Genomic DNA, 9,575 nt, shown 5'->3' with positions numbered 1-9,575 from the left:
GGCAGAAAGAAAAAACAAAAACACAAAAATTAAATAAAAAGGACAGACTCACGGTCAGCCGGGCCCCACCACAACACAGAAGGCTAGATTGTGACCATATATCCCAAACGATTGAATACTGAATTGTTTTCCAGCCTTGATTCATTATGATTTAATTTTTGCAGTGCTTTGATTGCAGATCATAGACACCTAGATGGTTTTCCTGCAGAAAATGCTTGTGAATGCTGAAAAGCAAAATTACTAAAGCTAAACATCACCTCCTCTAAGCCATGCAATATACACTCTATTATAGGCACAGAAAAAGCCTAAATGAAACACTAAACTTTAATAGTGACAATAGAAAAACTGTAAAAGATATCATTAAGCTAAATCCTTTTATAATAGCTATAGATTTTGCAAACCGTTTAAAGTTAGTATGCCATCTGTAGGTAAAAGTATGTGGGAGGAGTAGCATTTCAAAGAGGAAGAAGCCTGAAGAGTATTTGAAAATTGCTACATTGACTGTAAAGTAAAGTAAAAACAGAAAAAAGCTTAATATTTCAGAAAGTATATATACCTAAAAAGTTGAAGAAGTCCTTTAAAATGCTTAAAGAGCTGAACATTTTGATACTTAAATAGTTTTTGTAGCTGAACGTATGCAGAAGTTACAAAAGTTTCAAAATGTTGAAGGATAAAGAATCGCATAATAACACTCTGAATGCTGCTTAATCAGCAGTTACACAAAAATCAATCACATTGAGGTCAGGTACACCATTGAGAAAAAAACAAAACATGAAGGTGATACATTTATAATTCATTATATCAAAGCTGTATAATAAACTTTCCCCTGTGCTGCACAATTTCCACTGAGTTGACAGATTGACCATGATGTCAAGTGAGGATCACTTGGGCTACACTTGTTCTACTGAATTATAAGATTTATTGAAAAATGCTGCTGGGCTGCTGGGACAGGGGAAATCAATAAAAGCAAAGCTGTAAATCTGACCAGTAGGAACCAGGCCTGAAACTAGAGGTCTCACCACTTCTGCGCTGGTGAACAAGCCTCCCTAAAACCTCTGCAAATGTTCCTCCAGATTTACGGCAAGACGTGGTGTATAGTATGGTACAGAGTAAATCTGTTGTCTTTTCTAAGTAGCTGCTATTGTATAGGAGTGATTCATTTTTCTCTGCAAGCCACCACCCTGCACGGAGAAAAATAATCCTTCTCATTTCTTTTCAATAATGTAACCCAATTTTATTTATTTCCCGGATCTGTGGTGTATGTTATAGATAAACCCACCTTTCGCAAACACATTATTGAAATCCTTGCTTGGAGAAATTTGAGGTTGCTTTGTACAGTTTTGTACAGCTGGAAAGAAAGCAAAGCTTAAACTAAACAAAAGTGTATCTATGTTTTGAAATAAAGAGTATACTTTGGCCATCATAATAATAGCAAGTGAAAATGGAAAAATATGTTCCTTTTTTACCTTTTGTCTAAGTAAATTTGTGTTCTACTGTAACACTTTTTTTGCAATGTGCAATTCCACAGGGAATCACTGTGTGCACTATTTAAAAAAAATAAAAAATAAAGTCCATAGGTTTACTTGTGATCCCACAAATTACTCCCTACATTAGGATGTAACCACATGTGCCTGGTAAACACTCAGACACTTTGATTTCTTAATTAGATATTATTAGTCCACATTTTTGTTTTTACTGAGGGAGCTTGTTGTGATTGTCGTGCAGTAGCTTTTTTTCAAGGTGTAATAACGCAGCAAGTTAAAATGGATGTTTTCATCTGCATGGTGACACACACCTGTCTCAGCAGGGTGGTGATTGAGCGTTGAGGCAGTAAAAGGTTCGTCAGAACAGCAAGTCACATCCATGTGCAATTACGTGTGTGTGTTTGTGTGTGTGTGTGTGTGTGTGTGTGTGTGTGTGTGCGTGTGTGTTTCAGTAGGTACTGCTGGGTGAGCTGTTATGCAATGCTTTCAGCTGGCTGATAAAAATCCTGTTTGGACAGGATGGGCCTTCTTTTTTAACAAGCTACACTGTCACAGTAAGAAAAGTGTAATTAATAGGATTGATGAAGGCTGTATTCTATTTAGCTGCTTTATTTTTAGGGTCCTGGTATTGTGCATGCTGACTTCCAGTCCCAATGTCATGGCTCACTGGGACTTGAAAAGAGCAGAGCCATCGTTATTGTTATTACCTGTGCTTTTCCTACAACGACAGGTCAAAATGTCTGCTGTGAAAAAGGCCTATTACTTTTGAGCGGGTACGTGCGTTAAAATATTTAGATGGCATCTTAGGGGACAGTACAAATTTTTGCTCAAACACTCATGCAAATAAAGATGTATGCACATTAAGTGTTTTTTATACGTTTGAAAATTGCATTATAAATCATGCTGTAGTTAAAAAAATTGCACTGCAGCAGTGCTTAATACGTGTTTTCCAACATGCAGGAGCCAGAGCTAATTTCAAGGTCTGCGAAGCCACTGAGATCCAGGAGTCTAGACATCACTGACATTGAAACAGATGTGACTAAACTTTAAGACATTAACACTACTGTGTACTGTAGTGCTCCAAGGACTAAAACTTTGTGACCTCCCTGAGAGAAAGAATGCCGCTCTGAACAGGGCATGAACTGTCTTTAAAGAGCTTTTCTTTCATATGTACCAAAAATCCAGAAGCAAAGTCTATAAAATCAGTACATTTTGCAGCAACTACAACACTCTCTCCTCAAGTGCAATCTTGTGTGCCCTTGTGTCCTACAGTAATCTGCTGTAACATCACGGCCGAGGTGGGATTTCAAAACAAAAGTCCGATAAAAATCCATTAAAACCAAAGATGACATCAGCCCACATTAACACTCGTGGGAGCAATAATGTAGTCAAAAAAGCAGAGATTGGTTGTGACAGTTGGGAAAATCATCAGCTGTGTGTTTTCTTGATTGTACCTGTGATGTCAAACACAAAGTCCATTCTTCGCATAGCAGGGGTCCGCCTCTGTGCTGTTCTCCAATACAGTTTGTTCTCTCGAGTACACCTCGGAGGTTGTTCTCCACAAGGAAACGAGTATGGACTTTTTGATTTGACCTCAGATTATGTGCAGAAAACACACTTGTTATCTTTTATTTCATCTTAACAGCCAATGCTTGAGTGTTTTTGTGGTAAGGTGTATGTTTTGGTTTTTCCCACTGCCCAAAGACATTTATTCGGGTTTTGCTTGTTTGTTCCAAAGCCATTTAGCTGAGCACTTTCTGGTGGCAACATCCCACAAGAGGCAATTACATTCCCTTCTATTTCACAATTACTGTGATCACCCGTGTTGGTGGCACAGCTTTAGGAACAGCTGGGATGAATAAATCAAAGCTGTGAGAGGAGAGCAGGTGCAATGGTACAGTGAAAGGAGCTTCACTGTATTGTCTAGCATGAATTGGGGTTTTTCTGTGTGGAGCATTGCACAGGTGTAGGCATTACTCAGAGCCAAGGAGGTGTGAAATGTGCAAGTCAGGAGATTTTTCTATTGTTAGTTAATGGCAGGATGTTATTTTGCTGATGACATCACACAATTAAGTAAAAATGTTGTCTATCTTTAATTCCATTCATTTCACTCATCATCTAACATATCAAATACTAGATTTAAACGTCAAATTGTAGTTTTAAAGGATTAGACCACATGAAGGGGCTTTGAGAAGAGATCCCTAACAGGGCTTTGTAAAATCAGTGGGGGCTAATCCTACCCTCTTTCTTTACAAATAAGGGATGTCAGTATACACACAATTAGACAAAAGGCTAATATCTCACATGTTTGGCTGTGATTCTTGTAATTTTCTCACTGTAGATTAACCCATTTGCTGTACACTCATTTTCTGCATTTTGGGTGGACCGGAAGCATTCAAGACAGATTGAAAAGATTTAATCAAATCAAAATGCCAAACCACCTCAGGAGGTAGTATGCCACAGCTGTAACTAAATTGCTAAACTGCCAAAGTCATTCTTATTCTGTTGTTTTTTACCAGTTTCCAAACATCTTCAGGTGCATTACCAGCAGACTCTGGGCCAACCCTGATTTGCATGTCATCTGGGAAAACCAAGACAGATTGCAATTAGATTTCTGATCTGGCCAACAGAGATTTGTATATATGTGGCTTAGTGTAACTGAAAGTGCATTAAATCTCATCCGGATTTTATTAGGATATGAGACAAGTTTAAATGGGGCCTCTGTGGAACAAGCCCTCATGGCCTTCCACGATTAGTTACAGCAACTGATCGCAGAAGCTAGTATGGTCTGTTTTCAAATAAGGGCATAACACTTGGGATATCTTGTTTTTATTCTGAAGATGTAGAATTGCAACTCTCCCCTTTTCCGCATCTTCATACTTTTGTAATAATGAAATGTAACGAGCACAGACTTGAAACCAAACGTATGCCTTTCAGAGTTAGCTTGCTGAGAAAGAAATGCATTACAAAAGTAGATACACATTGTACAGTTTTTGTTGTGAACTACAAGAAAAATTGTGTAGTCTAATGTCTGAGTGTGCAGCAGTTCTCCTTCAGTTTATCCTAAAAAGACTGTTTCATTAGACAATCTGTGAAATGAGACCACTTTCAACTTGTTGACGGTTTAAAGTAGAGTAGCTCAGTCTGTCAGGTTGTATATATCTATCAGAATGGCCCACCTCCTCCATAAATGTAGTTTAAACTATGTGCTCAATTCTAACACTTACTGAAATTTAGCAGCAAGCAAGTTTTCTGTGTGGATGTGCTTGTTGAAATCATTCAGCCACCAGTTTACCTGGAGAAGAGAGTGTGTAAGGTTTCCAGGAAACTTTGGTCAGTAGTACAACTTTAATACTGAAGTCATCCCTGTGCAGTGTGTCAACAGGGTTTCCTAGCAGTAATGCTGAGTGTATGACTTTCATTGCCCGCATAAGTGCTCAGGTCCTTTAGGATGCTCCTTCTCGAGATCTCCTATTTCCTTCTGTTCCATTAGTGCTTAACCGCTTGCTGCGCTGACCTCATGTGCATGATCTACATGGGAGTTGTGGGTTTGGATGAATGATAGAAGAGGAAGTCCCTTGAAAAATGATGATATACCACTGACATGTAATCGAAACGCCTATCTACATGTACTGTGTATACAGGCACAACATTTCTTCCAAAAATGGTGAGCAATCAAATATTCAGGATTGTGACTGGGATATTTTTGCACACACCCCCAGTATCCGCTTAATTTTTATTCGGTCCACTTCCCCATTTATGCAAACAGCTCACTCCTGTGGACAATGAGTTCCTTATAAATAAAACAAAAATATAAAGAATGCAGACAGGGTTGAGAGCTTTAGTTATCGTCTGACTGAACTTTAGAATTTAGAGAAGCTAGACACAGCTTTGATTGTGGTTAAGATACGGTTTTCCACATTGTGGTGTCTATAGAGATCACAATGTAGTGTGATTTTAAAAAAAGTATGTTGATGAGCGGTCAGAAGAGATTCTTAGATGCCCCAAAATAATCTTTTAAGACAATAGTTAATTGATAAAACTGATTTTGCTAGCTTGCGTATAGCTTCTTGTCAAAAATTGTCTATCTAGTGTTAACATGTATCTGTGCATGTATCTTAATAGAAAACTATGATGTTTGTTTGCTGAAAAACTTTTCTAGTGTTTTTTGTTATGCAAAATACTTGAACATTTGACTTACTTGATATATTAATGTTTGTTGTCTATGCACTTCCACACATTATGTGGTATCATTGTGTATGTCTTGAAATGTGTTAATTAGTTTTTAGGTGTTCATCACCTTGAGGAGGTTGCGCAGTTAGCCACACCAATGGGTGCGGGGACTATTTTTACTGGATCCAACAGGAATCAAAATATTGTCCATTTAAATGCCTTTGTGGTTTGGAATCCGTGTGCAGGCGTTAACTCTTCTCATTGATGCTAATTTGTAATGTAACTTGTGATAGCCTACCACACACATGTGATGGGCATATGACTGTTTGATGTGAATCTGCTCATGGTGGAAAAAAGAAACGAATGCAAGGTACATATGCAATGTTGTGGCAAGAGGAATGAGCAGTTACTGGGTGGGGGGCAGGGAGACCCAGGTTGCCGGACTTCATGCATGCCTGTCTGCCCCCATCATGCTCGTGTGAACAGCAGGCACTCTGCGGGATGTGTCATGTCATTATTCACCACCAGGGGCCAATGTGCAGAGAGTAGCAGAATGCTTTATGAACAGTGTTTTCCCCTGTGTGAGGGAAGAGCTAAAGTATGTGTGTGTGTGTGTTAACATCTTTGTGCACTAGCATCTGTGTACAAGAGAGAGAGAGAGAGAGAGAGAGAGAGAGAGAGAGAGAGAGAGAGAGAGAGAGAGAGAGAGAGAGAGAGAGAGAGAGAGAGAGGGAGAGAAAATGAGCAAGCACAAGAGAATTTCTGTGTATCCATTCCTCCAAGGTATTTTTAGAATTGTTTTTCAACATCATTTCAGAGTCTGAGCATGGTAAGATTCTCACGTGCATTCCTCAATCACATACCCTGCTTTATAGACAGACACACTCACACACACACGTAAAATACTCTCACACACATAAAAGCATTCAGTTTTGCTTTAATGGCTAAGCTTCCCAGGGCTCTGATTGTCCCATGCAATGGATAATTTTCACTTGCCACATTTGAAATATTTATTTCATGTTAATCAAGTACTGCCTTCTTAATACACACACATGCAAAGACAAACACACACACTAAGCAGTGTGTGAGATACAGTGGGATCCCGTGTCGGAAACTTTGTGCATATACTGATGATGTCGTGATTCATCTACAGTACCTATCATTTCTTTTAATATAGCACATATAGACCGGCTAATTCATGGCCAATAGAAAAACAATCAGCCATGCCAAAGGATTTTTTCTATCTTGCACTAATGTGTTTTTTTTTATTATGTTTGAATGATTACATAAGAAAAAGTACTGGAATCAGGATAAGTAACAGCTACTGCATGTAAGTTTGGTATGTAACTCCACCAAGGTTGTTTTAAAAAGAAGTAGAAGCCAAGTCCCCAGTAGCCAGTGATTGGAAAAGCAAAACCTTAATGCAACACCATCTGTTTCACTTCTCTCCATATACTCTCTTCTTCAAATGCCAAAATTGAAATATATATACATAACTTTTCTCCTTACATTTTTTCCTCCCCTCTTAGATCCCAGTTTTGATGACGGGAGCCTTTATGGACTCCTCGCCTAATGACGACTACAGCGGCGAGCACTCGCTCTTCAACTCCTCAGCCAGCGTCCACGCCGCTGCCTCTGCCGCATCGGTCCACGGCCAGCAGGATGAGTCGCAGTCCATGTCCAGCGATGCCATCTGGCTCTGGATCGCCATCTTCGCGACCATTGGAAATATTGTGGTGGTTGGCGTTGTCTACGCCTTTACTTTCTGATTAACATATGCTTAAAAAGACAAACATGCGCACAAATCCTGACTTTTCCAGATCTCCGGAGCCTAAAGTGAGGCCACGCTTTGTAGACAGACACTCTTTCTCTATGTCTCTCTCTCTTTCCCCCCTCTCTCTCAGCTTTGGATCAGTGTGAGTCCCCACAGGTGTGACAGTTGTGATACTAGACAATGACATATAGACTACTACATTTCATCATCAAAGGGGAAGACTGTGACTTGGCTGCCTTCATAGGCAGTGCTCAGAGCATTTTGGGTTGCTACAATTGGAAGTTTGAAAAGAAGCTTTGTGTTTGACAGCTCTTTAGTTAACAACAGAAACATCAGACCTGCACTCTCAAGCAAGAATTCTTTTCCAGCTTGATGTTGTTTCCATGTTTCTCCTCAGACAACACCCACACTTATAATGCAGAGATGAGAATGGAGATTAAATGGGGCTTGAGATTCAGGTTGATCCAGGCCATCTTAAACATCCAACCCATAGCTGCTTAGCAATTTTAAGCAATGCTGTTTAATTATGCGACTGAACAGTCATGGTAAGTGTTGAAACATTTACAAAGTGCTGGGATTATTTCCATGCCAGGCAGCCCTTAGGCCCAGGACATTAGAGCTTATTTAACATTAATCTGTGGATGAAACATGGTGTGTGGACATGATCATCACTGTATATACTATATAAACAATTTTATCTACAGGAAACAAAGAAACCCAATTATGAAACCCAATTATTCACAACGGATGATGACTTTATGATTAGATGAGAAGTGTAACTGAGTCAACCCCTTTGAAATAAATGGTCTTATTGTCAATTACTTAGAGTAATATTTGCCAGGGATTATTAGAACATCTAATTGTAATGTCATCGTCTGTTCATTCATGTTTAGACATCATCTACAGATGTTAATGAAATACATTTAAAAGCACAAATTTAATCACAAGATGTTGTAGTCCACTTTAACTAATTTGTGTGTTTTCTTTGTTTTTGACGTACAGCTTGTAAAAGTATTTACTGTCACTCAGAATTAATACTGTCAACAGGACGGCAGATGTGGAAATTCATAAATGTATTTGTTCAAAAGTAATTCAACACTGACCAGATCTGCAGTGAACTGTCTGATACATGTATACTAATGTGAATAGCGAAAGGATGCCTCATTTTAAAATGAAATGTCCTCATATATCGTATCAAGCTGTCCCTCTAAATTTGTCATTGTAATTTAGTTTTGTGTTACTGTAAAATCTGGAGGCAGCTGTCTCCATGGCAACTTATTTTTGTCCTAATTAGGAAACATCTTTTCTCTGAGACTCAAGCATTAACCTGCAAACACTGATGAAGTGTATTCTTTTTATTCCGAGCATTTCATAATGCTCACACATACAAAGAAAATCACAGGAAACATTGCACTGCATTTATATAGATAATGCATATTAACAACTCTTAACATTGCTTTTTTTAACTTAGCAAATTATTTGTGCTTTGCTTACACAGTTTTTATTTTTAGGAAAGCAAGCTATCATAGAACTTATAAAAATGTTTTAGTTTTTTCTGATGTGAATACAGCAAGTAGACAAAACTGTAGGTTAAAAGTTATGAACCTGTCTTGTAAACACCATACTGTACATGTTCAAATGTTCATTCACTGCTGCGAACAACAATAATAGCTTAATGTATCAACTGTACCATTTAAGGAGGAATTCAGATACACTCTGTTATTATGAGTATACTTCTACAATGTTTAAAGAAGGACTTTCAAGCCTGGTATTTTTTAATAAATGGTTGATGTAGAAATACGGTGTTGAGACATGTTGTAAACTACATACTGACACACTTCTGGGAAAACTAAAGCATAACATACACAGACTCAGGCAAACACATCTGAGGAGGAGTAGGCAGAAATCAGGCAAAACAGGAGGAACAAGTACTGTAAAGCTAGGCAGCAAAATCAAATGAGGGTACTAGTACCCCTAGGAATACTTTGAAGTACTGCAGGGTTGGGGGATATTTTTTCTTTCATGCAGAATTCCTAAAATAATCGTACTTCTTTGTTACGGTGGGGGGTGAGGACCCAAAAGCAACAGGCAGCAGGCCGGAGGGAGCTTCACTAAAGCGTTTATTGAAAATGCAACAAAAGGAG

The 9,575-nt window shown here is 38.6% G+C and overlaps 1 protein-coding gene across 1 annotated transcript in view; it reads left to right on the top strand.

The window, feature by feature from the left end:
• The window catches only part of LOC117936106 (uncharacterized protein C14orf132), a 24,070-nt gene extending 15,448 nt beyond the window's left edge, over nt 1-8,622 (top strand). Inside the window, exon 2 of the mRNA XM_034858891.1 lies at nt 7,187-8,622. Within this exon, the coding sequence (XP_034714782.1) occupies nt 7,187-7,426 (240 nt within the window). The 3' untranslated portion in view covers nt 7,427-8,622. The remainder of the gene's footprint in view (nt 1-7,186) is intronic.
• The last annotated feature ends 953 nt before the right edge of the window (nt 8,623-9,575 follow it).

Source organism: Etheostoma cragini, chromosome 20 (genome assembly GCF_013103735.1).
Source record: "Etheostoma cragini isolate CJK2018 chromosome 20, CSU_Ecrag_1.0, whole genome shotgun sequence".
NCBI lineage: Eukaryota > Metazoa > Chordata > Actinopteri > Perciformes > Percidae > Etheostoma > Etheostoma cragini.
The sequence above is the reverse complement of the archived record's forward strand: the minus strand, read 5'-3'. Positions and strand labels throughout refer to the sequence as shown.